Genomic DNA, 23249 nt, shown 5'->3' on the forward strand with positions numbered 1-23249 from the left:
GTTCAAGCCAGGATCTTAAAGTTCCTCCGTATCTGCTATTGGCTGTCCTCAAATTTCTGTTAGTGTTATTACCTTTAGTGAATCCCAATCCCCAATGGTTTTCATGCTTTTCAATACTAGCTGTAGTGAATCTGGACATGATTGACGGGCGAGGAATAACCATTATTGGTTTGTGGTTTGAGGAAAAAAAAAATCACATGGAACTTTGTTTCCAGGTCAATCATTCCACATCAGCTCCTCTCCAACATCAGCATTGGCTTTGAATGCTTTGCGTGATAGTGACCAGAACAGCACAAGAGCAAATTAAACAGTCTGGAGATGTTCCAGTATGAGCTGCAGGATATGGCTGACAGGGTAACCCCACACACTGCTTCACAGTCCCCTGTAATAAGCAGGAGGCATACCTTCTAAAACAGGGGTAAGTAATCAGCCAGTAACACAGTCGTTTAGTGCCACTACGGGCCTTCTGTGCTTTCCATAACTGTGTGTGCTTCGCTTTTGTTCAGCCAACAGCGCACAGGCTTTTCTTCTACAGCAGCAGCACCAGAAACACGTGAGCAGGGCTCTGTGCTTTGACGGCCCTGCTGCAGCATCACTAGGCAACAGCCTGCTTTCAGATGATTACGCTCCTGTGTGAACAGGTGCGCAGGATGTCTATTGTTCACCATGTGCCACAAGGCTGCCTTGAGCAGTTTGAACTAGGGTATACTGCTAACTCCACCGAGTCTCTTTCCAGTTCATCACACACCCCAAGCGACTCGTGTCTGATCCAATGAAATGTTTGACTTAGCGTCTTTGGAAATACCTTAGAATGTGGCCATGGAGGGGCAGTTCGGTGGAGCCACAGAGAGCAGAGTGTTCCTATTTGTGCCCTGTGCTGCGGCTTCCGAGCTCAGGTCCTTCCAGGTCCACAAAGAACCCGCTTTCCCCAAGTTTGCCCTGTAGTCATCCTCACAACCCATGGGGCAATAATGACTCATCTGTAAGCCCTCCAGTCCCTTCTTCATCATTTCTTCAGTGGCTTGAGTGTATTACAATCTCCTGAAGCAAATTGTTTTCAGGGTCTGGCTTCCCTGTGAGGCTGGGTTTGGCCTCCCTCCACCTTCCATTTCTTGCTGCGTTGGGAGGCTCTGGACATTGGGGCATTCATGGATGCATTCAGTCAGCAGCCAGCACCAGGTGGCTCTACCTAACTGCTTATTCCCCCTTACTCCTAAGACAATATCCTCTTGAAGAAATGTTGGCTACGGCAAACTTTGGTTTTACCAAGAGTTCCCGCAACTCACAGGCTTGCCCTTGCGTTTGGATACTGGGAGGGGAGGGTTGCTATAAAATCCATGAAAACATGGACTACCTCAGAAACGTATACAGAAAATGTGCTAACACAGTGGTCTCTTCCTTCGGAAGCTGTGAAATTTGACTAACGTCCCCTCCTTTTATGTTTTGGTTTTCCTGTGTTAGAGTGACGAGATGCTGCTTTGTGAGGTTGCTGCTGACAGTGATTAGAAAAATAGGCTGGCGTTGAACCACGCTTCCACAGGAAGGCTAGGGGCGCCCCACTTTGAGAGTGCTTTCACTTAGATCCCAATTTAAAAAGCAAAAAGCGTTTCATGCCCATTTAGTGCACACACACCTGTTATCCTAGCACCAGGAGGCAGAGTCAGGAAGATCTCCAGCTCAAGACCGGACTGTGCTACATAATGAGTTCAAGACCAGCCTGGGATATGTATCCAGACGCTGACTTAAAGACCCAATCCAAGACAAACGACATAAAAAAGTTTCAAGACTTATCCCCCCTAGAGAGCACTTGGAACAGTGTCTTCCCCGGGATTTCTCGATCTGCTTTGAGGTCCTCACTTGTGCCAGTGATGGGAGGGGTAGGGTGAAGTGGAGGGTGCGGAGCAGCCTAAGGCGGAACCAGCCACTTAGTGTGCTGTCACTTATTGGCTAGCCAAAAGGACCTTGACCAACCGGGAACTGCCTGGTCGTCATGGCAACGAGACACGCTAACGCTGGTGTCCTGGGAGGCTGGCTTTCTGACTGAGCAGCGAGGATGGCGGCGCAGAACTTGTATGGCCCTGGAGTCCGGATGGGCAACTGGAACGAAGATGTCTATCTGGAGGAGGTGCGCAGGTTGCTGCCCCGTTCCTAGGATCGCAGATCCTGTCCTGCACGCACCCTCTCTGCTGCTCTGAGCACTTAGCCTCTTACCCAGCCTCACCATGTCCCCCATGCTCTTTGACGAACCGAGGTAGCTCATCTGCTGTCTCTGCGCACCCAGCCTCACTGAGGGTCCCCATTTCATGGTTCCTGAACCCAGAGCAAGCACAGCTTGCCTCCTCCAGGGTTCTCTGCTTTCACCAGCCCGGCTCCAAATAGCATTCTTGATTGTTTCTGGATGGGTTAAGTAAGCATCGGGGCCATCTCCTTTTCTTCTCTGTGCATTTTCCCTCTCAGTTTTCTCTAAGCATTCCACCGTGGCATGAGGAGGACATTCTGCCATCCCTGTCACGATCACATTTCCTTTTGTCTTTGAACTTGAGATGCTTCTGAGGGAAAAGCTACCATTACACGTGCTCTGCAACAGCTCCGCCCTGGACTCCCCTTTACTCTGTCTCTTCCTCCCAGGAGCGCATGAAAGATTTCCTAGACAAGAGGGAGAAGGGAGAACTTCTTATACAGAGGAACAGAAGGCTGAAAAAGAACATCTTGAGACCGGTAATGTCTAATTCCCACTCCAGGCTGAAACTGCTGTCAAATTCAGTGTGAGTTAAGCAAGGAAAATCTCTATAAACAACTAACCATTTTGGAAACTTTAAAAATCTGAAAAGTACACTGTTTAAAATCCTCCAAGATTTTAGAAACATAAGGGAAATATGCCCTTAATTATGTTTACTTAATTATGTTTGCCTGTAAAGGGATGGATTAATGTTTGCCCAAGTAAAGTGCCTTTCAGTTGCTGCTCAAAAATCTTTAGCAAGTGTTGAATGAATTGAGAATGGAACCAACCTGTGTGAACTCCAACAGCTTCGCTTGACCTTGCTTAGGGTCACTGGGAACTTTCTTGATAAAGTGGAAGGGAGGACACTAAGGATGGGAAGCAGGGAGGGAGGGAAGGCCTTATTGAAATGGTGTCAGTCTAAGAAGGAAAGGAGGTACACTCGGGAGGGGCCTTGGTCTCAGCAGCTAAGGAATTGATTGGCTTATTGGAAAATTCCTGTTCAAATTGTAGATGGAGCTTTCGGTAACCGAAGATGGATTTGCCCACTATGGCGATAAAGTGATCCTTGTGAATCCTGACCACCCCCAGGGGGAGGAAGCTGGCTTGTTTCAGGAAGGAGACCTGAGCCTGTGCATGAGCCCAGATGAAGTTAAAGCCCAGATATGTGATGAACTGGAAGTGCCCTGTGGTGTGAGTGCTGTGCGGACCACCGCCCCGACGGGCAGGAACACCTTCACCATTCTGAGGTAGAGATGCTCAGTGTCAGCATTGCAGAATCTGCTTGGTATTTGTAGCTTACAAATCTCTGAGATGAGGAGAAACTAGTAAGGAAGTGTTTGCCTCATATGTGCGAGGACCTGAGTGGGATTCCTAGAAACTCCATTAAAAAAAGACTAGTGTGGGGGCACACTCTTGCAATCCCAGCACTGCGGAGGAAGAGACATGCAGACCTCTGAGACTTGCCAGCCATCCAGCCTAGCTTACTTGGTGAATTTCAGGCCAAATGAGACAGTCTTTTTTTTTTTTTTTTAAAGGTGAACAGCTCCCAAAGAATACCACTGGGCACACACACAAATAAACACAGACAAACACTGACAGATGGACACACGCACACACGGACACAGACACACACACTGGAATCAGGCAGTCATGGTTGCAGGCAAAGGTTATGTGAACATTTTCTGAGGTCATACCTTGCTTACTTACCTGAGAACTATTGCCGAGGGCCCTTTACACGCCTATTGGCCCAAGACAACAGGTTAAGTAGCTATTTGTGTTCAATTCAAAACATTTGCTTCACGATGGTCAGATCCAGAGAACTGAACATCTATTCTGCCGGGAAGCAGAGAAGGCTTTCCCCAACAGTGTTTGCAGGGTGCTTTGTGCTCAGCAGAGTGCTCGAGTTCTTCTGGATGTTACATTAGCCTCACAATACAAAGACGCCATTTCACAAAAGGCCACAGGAGGTGGGTTCTACTCTTTTAAAATCAGTCATCTACCAACAGTTGACCTGAGAGTTTGGAAAGGACCCACAACACCCTTAGAGACACACAATAACAACTAAAGCCACCACTTTCCCTCTGCTGAGGACTTTGTGACAATACTGCAGTGACAAGACAGAGCCTGCCTTCTGCAGCCTTCACTGAATTTTTCTTGAGTCCAGATGGTTTGTGGTAAAACAACTTCAAGTTGATGACCATTTCTGTCCCTGGAAGGTTATGGGGGGAGGGCATTGTATTCAATGTCTGCAGAGGTATAACCTTGGCTCTGTCTGAAAACGTCAGCGCACATGAACAGAAGTTCTCGGCCTGTGTTGACAGGACATGCTTTAGTCCACTCCGGTCAAGGGCTACAGAATGGGGAGGCTCTGGGTTTGACCTGTGGGGCAGAGTAGGGGATAGTATGCTCACACTAGCTGGCTGTTGAGGCTAAAACAAAAGAACTTTTACAGGGGGCCATAGTGGTTTACAGCTGTAACCCCAGCACTCCCAGGAGGCGGAGGCAGGAGGATTCCTCCAAGTTCCATGTCAGTTTGGGCTACATGGTGGGTCTAAGGCCAGCTTGGGGCTTCAGTGTGAGACTGTCTCAAAACACCAAAAAAAAAAAAAACAAAAAAAAAAAAACCACACATTTCTCAAAGACATGAATAGATTAATACATGAGAAAGAAAAAAAAAAAAGCCTTTTAGTTGGTACTCAAGAATATTTCAATTAATGTTGCACAAATTGATGGTGGGTTCCAGCACATGATTCTCATCAGTGTCTCAGATTGACATCATCTCGGATGACTGAGGTCTTTACCTGGCAAATAAAACAGACCGGAGAGGAACTTTTGTTATTTTATTTAGTACAGTATGTGATATAAGCTGTCAAGAAAAGCATAGGAATGATGGTAAGGCAGAGTCCTCACTCTCTCCTGTTGCTCCAACCCTCCAGGGACAGCACAAACAGCGATGCTGTGGACCCAGTCCTTAGATACGGACAGAACTTCTGCCTCGGGATACCAGCAGGGCTGGAATGCAAGACGGTGAGTCTTCTTGTGCATGCCTACGGTCATCTATCATTCTTGTTTACCAAGACAGCCAATAGCTACCTCCAGAAGGGACTGTGCAGACGGTGGACTCCATTTCTGCTGTCACTGTGGATTCAGTCTGTGGGTTCCAGTGGGCATTTTGTACCTCGTTCTTTCCTCTTAACCGTAAGTAACAAAATAAAAAAAGAGCATCCCTGTCCTTAAAAGCTAAGGAGTGAAGACAACAAAGTCTTCTTCACAATGCAGCTGTCAAAAGGCAAAAGTTGATACCACTTCAAACAGTAAATTAAATGATTGGGTTAACTAACAATTGTCATATGCCACCAATACCAGCAAGATATACATTGCCCAGACTAATCTTGAACTCCTGGACTCAAAGTGATCCTCCTGTCTCAGTGTCCTACCAAATATCTAGGACTATAGGCATGGACCATTGTGTCCAGCTCTGGCATTTTAAACTTTTGATTAACAAACATGTTTTTATCTAAGAAGCAATAAGGACAATATGAGTTTGCAGAAGCCGGGAAGCGTGAGCCTCCGAGATCCTCTTTTACTTTGGAGATAATGAAGTACAATAGGCCAGGTGTGGTGGCACACACCTATAAACCCAGCACTTGAGAGGTTGAGGCTGGAGCATTGCCTCAAGTTTGAGACTCACCTGGGCTGTAGAATGAGACCTCTCGCAACAAAACAAAATGCACAGCAGAACCAGATAAACTCATGCCTGAATTTCACATGCACGCTGTGTAACAGGGATTTGTGTAAATTAACCGTTTGAGTCAGTGGCTCATACAATTTGAGCACCATGCCAGGCAATGCCGTAATTGCTTCACACATATTAACTCCGTTTTTCTTCTTCAAATGGGGTCTCTGACATAAGAATACTGGGAACATAGACGTTCAGCTACTGGATGGCAGAGCTGGGATTGTCTGCACTGCTACGGTTTGGATGTGAAATGTCGCCCCATAGGCTCCTGTGTTTGAACATTGAGTTCCCAACTGGCAGAGCTCTTTTGGGAGTTGGGGACCAGCTGGAGGAAGTGATTTGCAGTGGGGGAAAGGCCTTATACCTCTTTCTGGTTCTGGCCCAGTCTCTCTGCTCCTTGGTCCATAGGCGCAGACACAGCCATAAGCTGTTCCTGTTGCCGAGTCTTCCCCACCGAGAGACTAACTCCTGAAACCGGGAGCCCAGCTAAGCCCTTCCCCCTGCAAGCTGTGTCTCGCGAGGATTTGACGCCAGCCTCGAGAAAAATGACACCAACGGGAGATTCCAGTATTGCCTGATGTAACACTATATCATCATTTTTTGGCACCACTAAGCCAAACCATTGGTGCCAGTCAAACCATGCCATGCATAGGTGTCGATCTGCAGCCTGAGTTTAGATGCAAAAATGAAACACTAAGTAATCGAGGCAGGGGTGTAGCACCCAGAGATGAACACACCAGCATGTGGCTTTTTCTATTTGTGCTTTTCTATGTGTCTTCTTGAAAACACAAAACTCAGCTGTGATCATAATGAACACCCAGGTTCTTTCTGCTCCAGGGTTTTCAAAGTTCTTCTTAACAATTATATTTATGGAATGCCTAATATATGACTGTGTGGCAGTATTATAGTTACCCAGCCTTTATTCTATGCTCAGGCAGTCTCTTTTTCTCCCCTCTTCTGTTGCTCTTACTATTCAGCTCAGGCTGGCCTTGAACTAGTGATCTTGCCTCAGCTTCCTGAGTATTGTGATTACAGGTGTGTGCCATCATACCCAGCTAATTGGATTTGTTATTCAATTTTCTATCACATCTAAAGTTCCATGTGTATATATATATATGTGTCAATGCTTAAAACTCATCCCCTTCAAATTCTAGTTAGTGAGTCGATCTTCCAAATAGATTTTTTTTTTGGCACAGATTTACTGCTATCAAGAATGCGAATACAATTATTAGAAGTATTACACCTATAATTTCATCACTTGGGGTACTGAAGCAGGAGGAATGCCACAAATTCCAGGCCAGCCTATGTTACAGAGTGAAATCTTCTCTCTCTCTCTCTCTCTCTCTCTCTCTTAAGATAACATGTGCTGGGTGGTGGTGTGGCACATGCCTTTAATCCCAGCACCCAGGAGGCAGAGCCAGGCAGATCTCTGTGAGTTCCAGGCCAGCTGGTCTACAGAGTGAGTTCCAGGACATCCAGGGCTGCACAGAGAAACCCTGTCTCAAAAAAAAAAAAAAAGATAACATGTAACCAATATAACCAGTTCTTTCTTAATTGATTATGCCAATTTGTACTCCCAGTAACAGTAAGTACAAGTGGCCCTGAAGCGTGTCAAACATCCTAATTTAAATCTTTGCTGATCTTATGGACAGACAGGAAAGGGTATGTAAATGTTGTAGCACCTGTTTCCTTTCAACATTCCTGTCCCTGTACTTTTGCCCCTCCCCCCATAATCCTCATTTTTCTTCCTCATTTGCCCTGGGAACCATGTGTTCTTTGTCTCTGTCCTGATTCGGGCTTGCATCTCTTCCCTTAACATCTCTGCCCTTTCTATGGGTGATTTGATTTTTCATATTTGTTGTATTTTAAATTGTAGTCATTTTAATTGTATTTTTGAGACAAATCTATCAGCTTTCCTTTGAAGTTATTTCTTTGTGTGTGTGTGTGTGTGTGTGTATAGGACACCATTTAGGAGTCAGTTTTCACCTCCCACTTTGTTTGAGACAGGGTCTTGTTTCTGTCTCACACTGTGTATTCCAGACTAGCTGGCCCACGGGATTGCAGACAATTCTCTCCTCCCTGCTTCCCATCTTACCATAGGACTGCTGGGGTCGCAGATGTACACACTACTGCAGATGTACACTCTAGTTGTTTCATGTGGGCCCCGTGGATGCAAACACAGGCCATCGGGCTTGTGGGGGAACAGCTTTTGTTCAGTGAGTCAGCTCCTTAGTCCCTCCATTGCTCTTAAGGTTTAATCTGTTAGAGATCTGATAAGATGAAAAGCAAGTATTAATTTTTAGACATTTGCAGTTTGATATTTGTTTAAATTTATTCTTTAATACACTTGAGATTTATTTTGGTAAAGGGTTTTGCACCCGAGTTTCCCAAATGATCGTCCATCTCACATGTTAGCTCTCGACTAATTCTTTTTCCTGACACACTGTGCTTCCCTAAGCATATATTAAATTATCCTATGCACCATAAACTCTTCCTGAAGGTTCTATTTTGATCCACCAGAGTCATCTATTTTTACTCCAGGACTGTAGTGTTGTAATTATACAGCGCCGTAATACACTTTGACAGATCTTTGTTTCTTCCCATTACCTCTCTTTGTCTGGATTACATTAGGAATTAATCTTTGAGTTAAACGCAATAATTATCTTTTCCAATCCCTCTGCCTGTGCAGGGAAAAGTCACTTTGTGTTTGGTTGGCACTGTAACACTGAGTGCTTTTTGTAAGGCATCTCTCATCTTCTCTCAGTAAGGCTTTTAGCTCCTGATCAGGTTTTATGACTCGCTTCACATGGTTGGAGCACTGGTCTTGATATTGTTATTCCTCCCTGTCTGCTTTTGAATGTCACGGCAGCAAAGCTCCTTTCCACCCAGATCCAGCTCATTCTCTCTCTCCATAGTATACACCAGCCCTCTTTACACTCTCCATGCCAGCCGTGGTCCAGGCCTCACTGGTTTGATCTGGCTTCTGCCGAACACCTCTAAACATAGGAGATGCTTTTACTAGGCCTTTTATCCTGATAATGCCATCTTGGGAATCATCAGTCCCATGGGGGACAGTCAACATCCAGAGGGTAGCTCTTATCCACAGCCCATCGCCTCTCTTGCTGAGTAGAAAATGTACAGAGGATTATAACTCACTTATGCCTTGTTTGTTGTACCTCAAGCACCACTTAAAGGATAAAAAGCACCCACAAAGGGCCAAAAAGGTGGCTCAATGGTTAAGAGCACTTGTTCCTTTTGTAGAAGGCCTGGGTTCATTTCTCAGCCGGCACACAGTGGCTCACAACCAGTCCCAGAGGATCTAAAGCCCTCTTCTGACCTCGGCAGGCACCAGAAATGTACCCAGCACATATGTGTACATACTGACAAAACACTCATACGCATAAATAAAATAAATCTAAAAATTTAAAACACACTAAAACCTTGTTAAAAGACAGAGAAACCACATTCATGTTCAAGGTGAAGGCAAACAAGCAAAGAGCTAACAACGAGAGAACATTCTGGACTTTAGCAGGATGGGACGGCTCTTGAGAAAGTGTATCCATGCAGCTGACATCCATTCCCAATGGGAACATGGATTCCAGATGGTCAGGGTCACTGTAGAGTCATGAGCAAGTGCCAGCTGTGATGGCTCCAGACTGAAAAGTACTTCATCTTAGGTGCCCAGGTTCAGCAATGTTATTTACAGTGCATAAGATACAGACCCAGGTCCCATGTTTTGAAAGAGAAGGCGAACAGGAAATGGAGTATGGAAAATGTTTTATTTTTCTGTTTCTGAGACAAAACACCATGACCAAGGCAACAGAAAAGAAAGCACTTAGTTTGGAAATTCACGGTTCCAGATTGTCAAGAGTCCATGACCATCATGGCCGGGAGAATGGCATCAGGTAGGGCAGAGATGGTACTGGAAGCTGGGAGCTCATAGCTGATGTTTAAGCAGGAAGCAGAAAGATAGCTAACTGAGAATGGAGTGGGCTTTTGAAATCTCAAAACCCACCCCCAGAGACACACCTCTCCCAATAAGACCACACCTCCTAATCCTTCCCAAACAGTCTCACCAACTGGGGACCAAGTATTCAAGCATATGAGTGTGGGGGCCATTCTCATTCAAACAATCACAGGAAAGAGAAGAGGGGTACAGGGAAGGAGGGAGGAAGGGAAAGAGGGGGGAAACACTATTCTGACAATATATTCCTAAGGATGGGGAGAGTTGTTTTCTCACAGGATGGGTAGGAACAGGGTTCTAGATGTTTTTTTGTGCCTGCTTGCTGTGCATTGGTCACCCATTCCCCAGCTTTCTCGGTAGCCGTGACTCAGATCATGTGCCGTTTGCAGCTGTATTTATCAAGTGACCACAGGACCCTTCTGAAGTCTTCTAAGAAGTCCTGGCTCCAGGAGGTAATTCTGACAGACGAGGTCTCCCATCTGAACTGCTGGCAGGCTACCTTCCTCGATCCCCAGCTGCGCCTGGAATATGAAGGCTTTCCAGTCAAGGTGAGCTTGGGACATCGGGGCCTGGGGCCTGTGAAAGGAAGGGCTGTGACTCACACCTGTCAGTCAAGTGGAGGCTTGCTGTAGCTCCAGTAGCAAGAAGACTTTCTCTTGTTCTTCCATTTGTAACTTAAATGTGGATAGCACTGGTTTGTGCTGAGGCAGCACTCGGAATTCCTGTCTCTCAACCCTGGCTGCAGGTTAGAATCACCCCCAGAGCAGTACAAGACCAAGGATCCCTGGAACCTCTTAACACAGGCTGCCAGCTCTGTATGAGATCCCACATGCAATATGGCTTCCCAACCTGATCTGTAGAAGCCTCCCTCCTTCCCCCATCTCCACCCTCCTTCTTCTTTCTCTCCCTTTCTCCTGCCCTCCCTCCCTCCCTTCCCTCCTTCCTCTCCCTCCCTTCCCTTTCTTCCTTTCCCTCTCCCCCTCTTCCTGTCCTCTCTTTCTTTCTATGTACCCCCCACCTGTTCCCCTCCATTTGCTTCTCTTCTGCTCTCCTTTATCTCCTCCCTTCCCTTCTCACTCCCTTTCTCTCCTCCCTGTAGCTGAAGTTTTCCTGGTCCTGCCCAGCTCCCACAGCCCTGCAGTGGCTTGGACCCAAGTAAACACACAGAGGCTTATATTAATTAAAACTGCTCGGCCATTAGCTCAGGCTAGCTATTGACTAGCTCTTACACTTAAATTAACCCATAATTCTTATTTATGTTTAGCCACGTGGCTTGGTACCTTTTCTCAGTTCTGCCTTCACATCTTGCTTCCTCTGTGTCTGGCTGGTGACTCCTGACTCCGCCTTCCTGTTCCCAGAATTCTCCTCTCTGTTTATCTCGCCGATACTATACTTCCTGCCTGGCTACGGGCCAATCAGCATTTTATTTATCAACCAATGGGAACAACACATTCACAGCATGCAGAGCACCATCACCCATCATCTCTCCTTCTCCCTTCTCCCTTCCCCCTCTTTCTGTCCTCACTCTGTAGCCCAGGCTGGCCCGAAACTCTCTGTCCTTCCAAGTTTCGGAACAGGCACCATTTGCTTGACTTCAGTTCTCATCTCAAAAGATCCTGGGAAGCTGAGGGAAGGGCTGGAGGCAGCAGGTGACTGAAGCAGGCACAGTCCCCCATCACTCTTGCTTCAGACTCTGGACTAACTGTGACAGAGCACGGAGCACGATCCTTTTGGGAGGTTGCCATGGTCACAGAGCAAGCTTGCTGCCTCTGCCTCTCAACAAGGCTTTGCTGCACGGAGAGGGAGGACTGAATAGGAATCACTGGGAGTACCCAGCATCAGCAGCTTTTGGAGTGGCCATTGAAGGGGCTACAGTCACAGATGCCTCTGAGTCTGCCCCACACAGTGGGTCCATTTCTTCAAAGCTCTGGCAGGGGTTCCCAGCTCTCGGAGGCTCTCTCACAGTTGTGCAGGGTAGAGGATGGCCACCTCAGTTTTAAGGAAGCTTGGCAGACTTTTCTCTGTAGCTATCCTCTCCTAGGATGGCAGCGGGCACAGTCTTCACTTCGTCTTGTCAGTGCCCCTGTAAGTTAGAGGTGTTCACGATACCTCCTTAGGGAGTTTTTTGAGGACCTAAAGGTTAGTTCACACGAGCAGCAGCCAGCTCACTGTGGTCTGGTGGTGTGGCTGTGCTTCTTTGTAGGAGTAGTGTGGCTACAGGAATTCTTTGCTCCATGGCTGATTCACTTGTGGTCCAGGTAGGTCTCTGAACCTCACTAGGCAAGCTTGTATATCTGCCAAAGAGAGAGCCCAGAACCCTAGCGACCCCCTCCCACCCCCACCAACCCAAACTACCTCCCACATGCCATGGCTCTTTCAGCAGACCTCCAGCTGCACCTATGGCTGAACAGGCTGGGTACACCAGCTGTTGAGATGAGGGTAAATGTGTATTGGGAAATGGGGTGCTTCATGCAAGTGCTGCCAGAAAGGATGCCGGGAGATTTTGGTCAGATGGGTTTGGAGACAGTTCCAGTAGTGGGGCATTGCTGGGGCTTGGAAGCTGACAAGAAGGTGAGGGAGATCTTACAACGGAGCATGACAGGAACTCCTTTCCCAAGGGAGAGCAGATAGGAGCTGACTGAGACTATTGAGAAAGGAAGAAAGAAAGAAAGAAAGAAAGATAGAAAGAAAGAAAGGAAGGAAGGAAGGAAGAAAGAAAGAAAGAAGGGCTAGAGAGATGACTCAGAGGTTGAGAGCATTGGGTATTTTTCCAGAGGTCCTGAGTTCAGTTCCCAGCAGCCACATGGTGGCTCACAACTGTCTATATTGAGATCTGGTGCCCTTTCCTGGTGTGCAGGAAGAACACTGTATACATACTATCTGCTGGGAATTTTCTGGCATGGTCAATGCTCATGTTTCGTTGTTTCATATATGACTGGGGTGGTCTTGGTCCTGTCCAGACCATTATGAGCATACTGGCCTTAATTAATGTGGAGTTTGGTTATGTGAGTTCTGTTACAGGAAGGCATAGCTTTGGGTACCAGGTGAGTTCACGTGCTAGGGGCTACCCCTTTTTCCTTCTGGCAGTACCCATCTTACAAGAGTCAGGGTAATAAGATAAAATTTCTTCGGCCAGCTGTGGTGGTTCACATCTGAAGCAAGAGGATCATGAGTTCTAGGCTAGCTTAGGGTATACAGCCCACTCCCTGTCCCCAGAGAGTTATTTTTTTTAATTATAAACACAATACATATTCACTTTCTGAGTCCTTAAAGTACAAATACTAAAATCACTAGGGTTAGTTCAATCTTCCAGAAGCAACCACTTTATTTATGATTTTTCTATGCATATGGATACATATCAGGATATATATATATATATTCCGGAATGACACCATGAGTAGCTACGGAGTCGTCTCAGTGGGTAGGGGCCTGCACACTGCTGCACAAGTGTGAAGACATGAGTTTGGATCTCAGCACCCATGTAAAAGGCAGGCGAGGCCAAATGTACCCTGTAACCCTAGTGCTGGGAGGCAGAGGCAGGGGGATTCCTGAGGCTTTCTGTCCAGCCAGTCTAGTCGATCATCTCCAGGGTCAGTGAGAGATCCTTCCTAAAGAATAAGGTGGAATACAACGGAGAGACAGTGTCACTTCTGGACTCCACATGTGTCAGCACACATGTACAAGGCATACCCACACAAACATGTATGCATACCACACACACACAAATAGGAACTGCTGAATGTACACACACACACACACACACACACACACACACACACACACACACACACACATACTTAACATCATTAGCCATATTTCATGCTGTCAAATCTTCTTCAACATGACTTTGAATAATTATTCTACCATGTAGCTGTCTACCATGATGCATTTTATCAAACCCATCATGGTCCTCCAGCCTTGTAGGTTATATATGTATTACACTGAAATAAATATTTCTAGATTTTTACTTCTAGGAAATCGGACAGAGTGCTAATAGTACCCTCTTTTCCTGTCTCATAAAGGCAAATGAAAAACTTGTTATCTATCATCGCCACACAAACCGAGCCCTGGTGGCCCATCGGCATCTCTTCTTAAGGTATCACACTGCTGGGTACAGAAGAATTCCATAGTTGGCTCAGGTCATACATGTAAAAGCAGAAATAGTTGACTAAAAGTCTATGTCTAGTCATTCGAAGTAAAGATTTTTAGGTGCTGAATTAAGAACAAGGACATTCGACTTATTTTTATTGCCAAGGTTTATAAAAAGTTATTTAAAAGTAAAGTCCAATTTTTGTTTTCATTTATTGTTGATTTCATCTACTCTTAGGAACATTAAACAGTCCAATAGGTGAAAATACTTGTTAATGCTCAACATTATTTGAATATTTATGCTCTACGATACAAAGATAACCACTCAGTTGGCATATCAAATATCTTATTTTGTCAAGTGACATATATTACTTTATAATTCAGAAAGAGGTTATAAAATTGATTAAGACAGTCAAAAGACAAAATTTAGTTTAAATTCAAGAGTGGTCCATATGTTTATCACCTAGAATCTTGATTGGCCTAAATTTAAAATCCAACAGACTTCATTTTGCAAATACTTATTTTTAACACTAAAGAAACTTAATGTATTATATTTGAGAAATACTTTACTAGAGATACCTACACTGCCCACGCATTATCTATTGATTGGAATTATAACTGATACTTTTAAATATCATAATTATGAATTATGATGCTGAAATTCTGCTTTGTGTAGAACTTTGATGTTATTCAGTAAAGTCCTCCCTGATGGGAGGATGTTGGCCATAAAAGGAACCTATGTGCTAAACCTCTGCAAATGGGTGAAACATTCCTGCAAATGCACCACAATTTAGGGGCTCTATTGGGCTTTGTAAAGTGGACTGATCCAAGAAGAGTTTTCTAGGAGTGATGAGCAAATGTTCATGAGCATTGTCACTCAGTGTCTAACTGGAATCCATTTTTTCTTCTCCAGGACCTATTTTGGGAAGGAAGTTGAGGTTGCAGCTCACACACATCTGGATTCACACAGAGTTGAAAAACCCAAGAATCACTGGATGCTGGTTACCGGGAATCCCAGGAACAGGTCGACCACCATCCTGGACCTCCCCAAACCTCCCTCGGATGACACCCGTGCTGTGGAGCAGGTCATGGGCATCAACACATAGTGACATATCAGGCAGACATGTGGCCTCGCAGGCCCTGCTCTCATCAATTGTAGGTCTTAGAAGAAATGAACAATCTTGGTTGTGCCCCAAACAGTTTTTGTTTCAGTAGGGTGCAGAACTCTATTAAAAGAAATACCATATTAAAACTATTGAACTAGTGATGGGGGCCTACCCGTTGGGGGTAAATAGTGTTTGAAAATAATAGTATTTGAAGTGAGATCAGCTTTTGTTGATATCCTAATTGCGAAGAACTCAGTGCCTCCACTCAGAGCCCCTTGCTTAGCAGGCCCTACAAGGCCAATGCTCCTGTCCAAAGCTGTGTTTATGTAATAAAAATGTCAGAAGTTTATGGATGTTTTGGCGTTGCTGTTTCTCCCCCAATTTTCTTCCATGTGGCACAATGTGCAGTTCTGAGCCGTAGCTTTGCCTTGGAATGAAAATCCCCCTACTGCTTTGCATCCTGAATGTTGGGATTACAGCCATGCACCACTGTGCCTCTGAAAAAAATCCTACTTTTGTTTCTGCCTCCAACCTGGGATGCCAGATCCTCTATTTAAGTGAGGATCTATGATCTTACAATTACTTCGTTACTGCAAAAATCCCTTTACCTCTAGTGAGTCTTCGAAACTGACTCAATCATGATGTCATCCAGGTGATAATAAAGGTCCCAATAATGGGGCAGGTGAGATGGCTTAGTGATTAAGTGTGCATATTGCTCTTCCAGAGGATCTGAGTTGGGTTCTCAGCATCCATTTCAGGTGGCTGACAACGGTCTGTAACTCCAGCTCCAGGAGAACTGGTGCCCTCTTCTGGCCTGCTCAGGCATTGCCCTCACATGCACAACCCCTCCCAGACATACACATAATTTAAAAAAATTAAAAAGGAAAAGTCTGGACAGAATGAATGTATATATTTCCATTGATTTGTTCAACTACTCATTCTTTTTTTGACATATGTAAGATATTGTAATAGGAAAAACGGCTCCCCAGCTTTGTAGGTGTAAGGCTACCCCCAGCTAAACGCTCTGAGTTGTAGAAAGTAGGTTACAGTAGGTTTCATGTAGATTAACTTGGGCTGGAGAACACTTCAAGAAGCAACCATTGGCACCAAAGACTGAATAGCCTGTCTCTGTGTTGAAGTCGCCTTGGGGAACAGTCACAGTCACTAATGTCAGGACCCTGAATAGACATCTTGACTGAAAGCCAGGTTCAGCCTGGGCATTGAGTTTCCCCAGTGACTCTCAGATGGGCCATGGGCTTTGAAAGGAGCCCCATAGACAAAGACCCAGACAAGATATTCACAGTTCCTTGAGGTGGCCAGAGAAGGCTTTTGTTAGCAGGTGCCAGTCTGGCTATGTACTCCAGCACCTGAAGACCTTGGGCAACACCAATGCCCAGGCTATACTTCACATTACCAAACCAGAGCTTCTGGGGTAGGGCTTTAAAATGGACATGCTTGGGCACAGCTTCAGAGCCTCATTTGGTCTACTTTGGGTAGAGTCCCAATTTCCATACTGCAAGGTTTTTTTTTTTTTTTTGGTTTTTCGAGACAGGGTTTCTCTGCGTAGTTTTGGAGCCTGTCCTGGAACTCACTCTGTAGCCCAGGCTGGCCTCGAACTCACAGAGATCCGACTGCCTCTGCCTCCCGAGTGCTGGGATTAAAGTGGTGCGCCACCACTGCCTGGCTAAAAAATGTTTTTATTTTATGTGTATGGGTGTTTTGACTGCCTGTATGTCTGTGCACCCATGATTCATTACCCATGAAAGACAGAAGAGGGCATCAGATCCCCTGGTACTGGAGTTAAAGATCATGTGAATGCTGAGAATCAGATCTCTGGAAGAGCAGAAAGTGCTCTTTAACTCTGAGCCATCTCCATAGCCTACAGAATCAATATTTTAAAAAAAAACTTGCTAGTTTATTTTAAGATAGAGTCACTGTCTTGGGAGGTGAGGGTAACGTGTGCTTTGGGTCTCCAAGGGCAAAGCTAGGCAGGTGGAGTTGGTTCATTTTCCTATCTGGGGAAGACATTCTGTTACAGCTAAAACCATCTGCCTACATAGCAACCAATTCTGGCCCATTCTCACTCCCATCAAAAGGGCATCTTAATCCCTGTCTCCAGGATATGTCAGTACCTACCATGAGGTCGTGTGTGTGTGTGTGTGTGTGTGTGTGTGTGTGTGTGTGTGTGTGCAAGAGAAAACCCAGGGCTTGGAGGTACAGCTCAGTAATAGAGCACTTGGCTAGTGTACAGAAATCTTTAGGTTTGCGCACACAGAACTGGAGGATGGGGATACAAATGAACCCTGTGCCTCTCACACATGGGATGCAGTCCCTAAAAGGACAGGAGCACTTTAGAACTGAGCTTGTAACTCACGTCACCTATACCTCAGTATTGTCTCAGAACATTATAAGGGACCTTCATGCTTTTTATTATTTAATTGTCACCACTCTCTGGTGTTACATATGAGGCATTATTCATGGCAAGTCCACACAGTTCCAAGCAGCAGAACTGGGGCTTTCCTTTCAGACTCCAGATCAACGTTTGTTTTTTGAAATTTTATTTATTTATATTTTATGTATGAATGCTCTGGATGTATTCCTGCACTCCAGAAGAGGACATCAGATCTTATTTATTATAGATGGTGGTCAGCCACCATGTGGTTGCTGGGAACTGAACTCAGGACCTCTGGAAGAGCAGCCAGTGCTCTTAATGGCTGAGCCATCTCTTCAGCCCATAGATGAAGGGTTCTTAATATAGCACTCTTGATTATTTTGGTTCAGGTAATTCTCGGTCAGAGGGCTGTCTTGTGCCTTATTTGTCAGCATTAAATGACAGTGGGCAGCCTTCCACTTGTGACAACCAAAGACATCACACACTGTATGTAGTTGGTTTTTTTCTTTACTCTTTGCTCTTTAGGGGACCACCACCCAGCTCCCAAATAAATACACGGAGACTTACTCTTACTTATGAATGTCTGGCCTCAGCTTGTCTTGTTTGTAGCCAGCGTTTCTCAAATTATCCAGTCTACCTTTTGCCTCTGGGCTTTTATCTTTCTCTATTCTATATACCTTTCTTTCCTTCTTACTCTGTGGATGGTAGTGTGGCTGGGTGGCTGGCCCCCGACATCCTCCTCTCTTCCTCCTTTTTCTTTGCTCCTCCCTCTTCTCTCTTTCTCTTTCTCTTTTAATTCTCTGCTTGGCAGCTCCACCTATCCCTTTCCTGTGTAGCTATTGGCTGCTCAGCTCTTCATTAGACCAATCAGGTGTTTTAGGCAGGCAAAGTAACACAGCTTCACAGAGTTAAACAAATGTAACATAAAATAATGCAATGCACTTTGCATCGTTAAACAAATATTCCATGGCATAAATGAATGTAACACATCTTAAACTAATATTCCACAACAACAGACACTGTGAGGAGACCAGGATGGGCCTGCTCTGAGCTACACTAAGCTTTTGTATGCTCTGGGCTACCCTGTGCTACTGTATGCTGTTTGCAACAGCAGCTTTAAGGCTGAATACTGTCTTTATAGCAGTGGAACATGAGTTTTGTCTTGAAGGTGATAGTCAGTTTTTGAAAGAGGTCGAAGAGGTAAGTGCATCATTTCTCTTTAGAAAGATTGCTGTGGAGGAATCAGAGAGAATGAGAGAGACAATGGGGTTTTGAATTAAGGCAGTGTTTGGAAGAGTGGAGGTAAGACATGGACTAGAGGGGCCTTGGAGAAAGACAGGGCCTCACAACTTTTTGGATAAAGACCAACAGAGGAGGAGGAGGAGGAGGAGGAGGAGGAGGAGGAGGAGGAGGAGGAGGAGCAGGAGGAGGACGACGATGATGACGACGACACCATTGCTAAGAACCAGGGGTAGGAGGAAGGGCAAATGTTCAGAGAAGGTGCGGTGGTTGCCTGGAGATATTAGGCCCAAGGTAGAGGCTGCTTTCCTGAGATACAGTGTCATCATCTGCTAGGCGGGTAGTCCTCAAGTCCCTGTTCACTGGTAGCAAATCCAAGTTCAGGATTGAGTGGAACCTTAGCTTCCTGCAGTAGGGACAAGAGACAAGCCCAGAGATGAGGCTTGGTCACCTTCCAGCTCTAAGACCTTCCCCCTGAGGGCTGCAGGAAGAAATGATTGCACAGGTCAGATGCAGCGCTGGGCCATCATGAGGTGTGGGTAAGGACCACTCTGCAAGCTCATCTCCATGTCTACCCTCAGACGGAGGGAGGATTTGGTAGGAAGAGGAGGAGGGAGAGGAAGGGAAGAAGAAGGGAGGGGCTCAAGCTCAGCTGGAGGAGGTCATTTGTGACTCTGGATCACAACTGTGTGAAAGATCCTGAAGGCCTGAAGTGGGAACTGCAGATCCGATGGGTGAGTTTCTGCAGACTGCTTTTCACTTTTAGTCTTCCATCAAAGGCAAAATTAGAAATATTTTTTTTACTAGTAAATTAATCATCTAGAGCTTTTTCAAAGAAATAGCCATTTAGCTCCACTTACATATTTGATGATAGTGCAATATAAATTCAGTTATTGCCCCCTGGAGAGCCTGACTGAGTCACGAGGTCCTAGTCCTAAGGGGAAACCTTGTGTAGAACAGGCAATTGGTCGACAGATAGACTCTTACAAATGAAAAGGAAAACAACACACATCCTGCTTGAAAACTGAAGTGGAAGGCTTGAACTAAATAATAAAAAAACAAAACAAAACAAAACAACAACAAAAACAAACCCCAAAAACTCAAACCAAACAAACACTCAAGGATCAAAGAATTTCTTCAAAACCACATTCTAAGGACAACAGCAGTGCGTGCCATCACTGGACTGGCATGCAGAGGACAGAGCCGCGGGGCGTCAGAGCCTGCAGGGGCCAACGGCTTCACCTGGCAGTGTCCAGAAGGGGAAAGAGTCAGTCAGGAAAGGGATTCACAAAGCTTCGGGGAAGACAGAGGCGGGTCCTCCGAGATGTAGTTACTTGGAGGTAGGGCCCTCATAATTGCTAGTACTTGGAACAGTAGAACCGTGTGTGTGTGTGTGTGTGTGTGTGTGTGTGTGTGTGTGTGTGTGTGTGTGTGTGTGTGTGTGTGTGTTTGGGGGGGGGTTCAGGAGTGGTTTGCAGTTCAGCAGACAGGCATCGCTCCTGATTTGGCATGCAGTTACCTACGGTGGCCACAAGATGTCAACATTAATAACGTTAACAAGTCAATCCCAAGAAAGGGCTCAATTAATTAGGCTTAATGTTCAACAATGTGGGATTTTGCAGCTTTAAAAATGAATGTTTTAAGAGGGAGAGAATCATAAAAAGCACCCCATTAAGAGGAAAACAAATTTTCTTTTAAAAGTTTTAAATTATAAAAATGTGGTATGTGACACATGTATGTATGTAAAAGCTGCCCTAAGCGGATTTGGGAGGGTGTGCAAGGAAGCTGCAAGTTAAAGCTCAGCTTTGGATATTTCACAGCTGTCCCTATTCACCAACCAGAGGACTCTTCATGATGTGCAGCTCCAGAGCCAAACCTGCCCCTTGTGGGTCTTGTTCTCACCAAGCCTCTGTTTTCCCCCTGAGAGCCAGCTCGTCCCAGAGCTGTTCAAAAGAGTAAATGTGGACATGTTTTAGAGAGGAAGGAGGAGATCGGTGGGCAGTGAGGACACTGGTCCCCTCTAGAGGTGTGGCTATGGCAGGTCAGGGCACCTCTTTGAACTCCTATTCACTCATAGCTTACAATGTCACCCATCTCCGTCATCATCTCAGTGTGCAGACTGGGAAAGGTTAAGCATGATAGGCATTCTTCATCTGCTGCATCTGCCTGTCATCCATCACCACCAGCTCTCAGTGCTCTCTGGTCTTGGACTGATCTCTGCTTATCTTGCATGCCGCCTTCTGATGCTAATTTTTAAATATTTTACTGATTTTTATTTTAGAGTGCTTTGCCTGCATGTGTGTATGTGCACTTCATGTGTGCAGTGCCTTCAGAGGCCAGAACAGGGCATCAGATCCCTTGGAACTGAATTACAGATGGTCATTACCTCGGTGGTACTGAGACGGAACCCGCATCCTCTGCAAGAGCCGAAAGTGCTCTTGACTGCTGAACCATCTCTCCAGCCCCACAAAATCTAAGTTTTAGCATGTGTTTCTCTTCTACATCACTATGAGCTCCTTAGAGGAGCTGCGTGCACGCACACATCCTTTCGACATCTGTTGCCCCTGTTCAGCACATTGCTTGGCTCACACCATTGCCGCTCATTGCTGTTTTCTCATTATGTAGTAAATGGAAGTTCAGAATGTGAGGAGACTAGACTTGCCGGGAGCCGCATGTGAATTGGTGTTTTTTTCCATCACCAACGTCCACTGTGGATCAAAATGGTGTTTCTTTGTCTACTATGCTGAACTATAATCTCCCTGAAGGCAAAGAATGGAATACTCTGTCTGTCCTCTGGGTAGAGCATTGTTGCCATTGCCATCACCATCACCATCAAACATTTATTGACCACTTGCTGTATACTAGGCCTTTTGTAGCCTGCTTTCTCCCAGGGCAATCAAGGTAATCCTCACAGCCTATGAGACAGGTACCAGCAGTATCTGAAAATTGCAGAACAGAAAGTCCACAAGATAGGTTAGCGGAGTCTGAGTCACATGACCAGTAAGGAGGGAGTCAGGCGGCCTGGATTACATCCCAGACACTCAACTATCTAACTCTGTTGTCTCTTAGACAGAGATCCTGATATTGATCAGACTACTAATATTGAAACTCGGAAATGATGAGGTGTATTCTAGGGAGGGACTCTCGATGTGCATTCAAGTTACACACTGAGACCCGCTGCGAGGGTGCCCTGCTACTGACAGAGGGTAAAGTAGGATGCTGAATGCTTAATGTGCATAACTGTGCCCAGTCTGCCCAGTGAAACTGTGAGGATGGGTGGTCATTTTCGGTGGGAGCTCAAAGGGATGCTATGGTTGGTCTTCCATGATCACTCATGTAGGAGGTGACCAGTGTCCACACTGAGCTGTTTGAAGGGAGCTGGAGCGCTACATCATCAGAGCTGGATGGGAAGACCCACACCTGTAGGGTAATGAACCAGAGAGAAGGAGGCAGTGGAAAGGAGGCTGAAAGACAATTTCAGCTTAAAGTCCACTCTGGGGCGCCAGAGACTAATGATGAAGTGGCCACGGAGAAGGGCAGCGACCTGAGCAGCCATCATGTCAGAACTACATGGTGGGAACCGAAGTGTTTGTGTCAACATAGATGAACCTAGAACACTGTGCTAAGTGAAACGAGTGGACCGCAGAAGGACAGGTTCAGTGACTGTCACATGTGGAGTCTTAAAGAGGAAGCAGAGAAGAGGAGGGTGGTTCCCAGGGGCTCAGGGCATGAGGATAGAGATGCTTTGAGCTAGGATACAAGCTTCCAGTCAGATGAGGAACAAGCTCTATGCATGCTCCCAAGGTTCATTTTTATTTTTAATTTTAATTAATTAATTTATTGATGTTTGGTTTTTCAAGACAGGGTTTCTCTGTGTAGCCTTGGTTGTCCTGGGACTCATTCTGTAGACTAGGTTGGTCTCGTTGTAGAGATCCGCCTGCCTCTACCTTCTGAGAGCTGGGATTAAAGACATGCACCACTCCTGCCCAGACTGCTTCCGAGGTTCATAGTCACCATTGGAATGATTTGGAAAGGATTGGTGTAGCTACAGAGCATGGATGACATCAATTTGTTTATATGTATATTTTTTGGTTTGTATATATATGTGTATATATATATATATATATATTGTGTTTTATATATTTGAAAATATCCTTGATTTGGGAATGCTGCAATGAAAGCTCTTGACTTTTCAGCATTTAACTGTAGCTTGTCATTTCCTTGAATGGCACTGTGATAGCTTTTTTTTTTTTTTGTGAGACATCTCACAATAAAGCCCCAATAGTTATTTTCTAAATGAAAAAAAGAAACACAGTACAGAGCAGAATTTTGATTTGTTAAAGAATAAATCCAAACATTTAATTCCTCCTGTGCATTCTGCAGCTCAGCAGACCTGCTCACCGTGAACGCCAAATAATCTTGTGAATTTTTGTTAGTGGCCCATTTCAGACTCCACGAAGCATCATGCAAGTTGGTGAGTCTTGGACTGCTAATGGCTG

At 45.4% G+C, this 23249-nt stretch overlaps 1 protein-coding gene and 1 long non-coding RNA gene across 6 annotated transcripts; one reads left to right on the top strand and one right to left on the bottom strand.

Moving 5' to 3' along the window:
- Positions 1–247: 247 nt before the first annotated feature.
- Cfap161 (cilia and flagella associated protein 161) lies at positions 248–15468 on the top strand. Of its 2 annotated transcripts, XM_052713541.1 has the most exons (8): positions 250–418; positions 1952–2125; positions 2629–2718; positions 3233–3468; positions 5158–5248; positions 10314–10472; positions 13947–14020; positions 14927–15468. In XM_052713541.1, the coding sequence occupies exons 2-8, from the start codon at positions 2054–2056 to the stop codon at positions 15117–15119; spliced, it is 915 nt and encodes a 304-aa protein (XP_052569501.1). In that variant the 5' UTR covers positions 250–418; positions 1952–2053; the 3' UTR covers positions 15120–15468. The 2 variants fall into 2 exon arrangements, with proteins under 2 accessions (XP_052569502.1, XP_052569501.1); XM_052713542.1 differs by lacking the exon at positions 13947–14020 and having other exon boundaries at positions 248–418; positions 14927–15067.
- Positions 9721–12548, bottom strand: LOC128094936 (uncharacterized). Of its 4 annotated transcripts, none has more exons than XR_008213113.1 (2): positions 11450–12548; positions 9721–10445 (listed from the first exon to the last, which is right to left on the bottom strand). It is a non-coding gene; the product is annotated as an uncharacterized LOC128094936 (long non-coding RNA). The 4 variants fall into 4 exon arrangements; XR_008213114.1 differs by having other exon boundaries at positions 9721–10500; XR_008213112.1 differs by lacking the exon at positions 11450–12548 and adding an exon at positions 11205–11422.
- Positions 15469–23249: the final 7781 nt, after the last annotated feature.

The sequence above is a fragment of the Peromyscus californicus genome, unplaced genomic scaffold (assembly GCF_007827085.1).
Source record: "Peromyscus californicus insignis strain IS unplaced genomic scaffold, ASM782708v3 Scaffold_4__1_contigs__length_199733344, whole genome shotgun sequence".
Taxonomy (NCBI): Eukaryota; Metazoa; Chordata; class Mammalia; order Rodentia; family Cricetidae; genus Peromyscus; species Peromyscus californicus.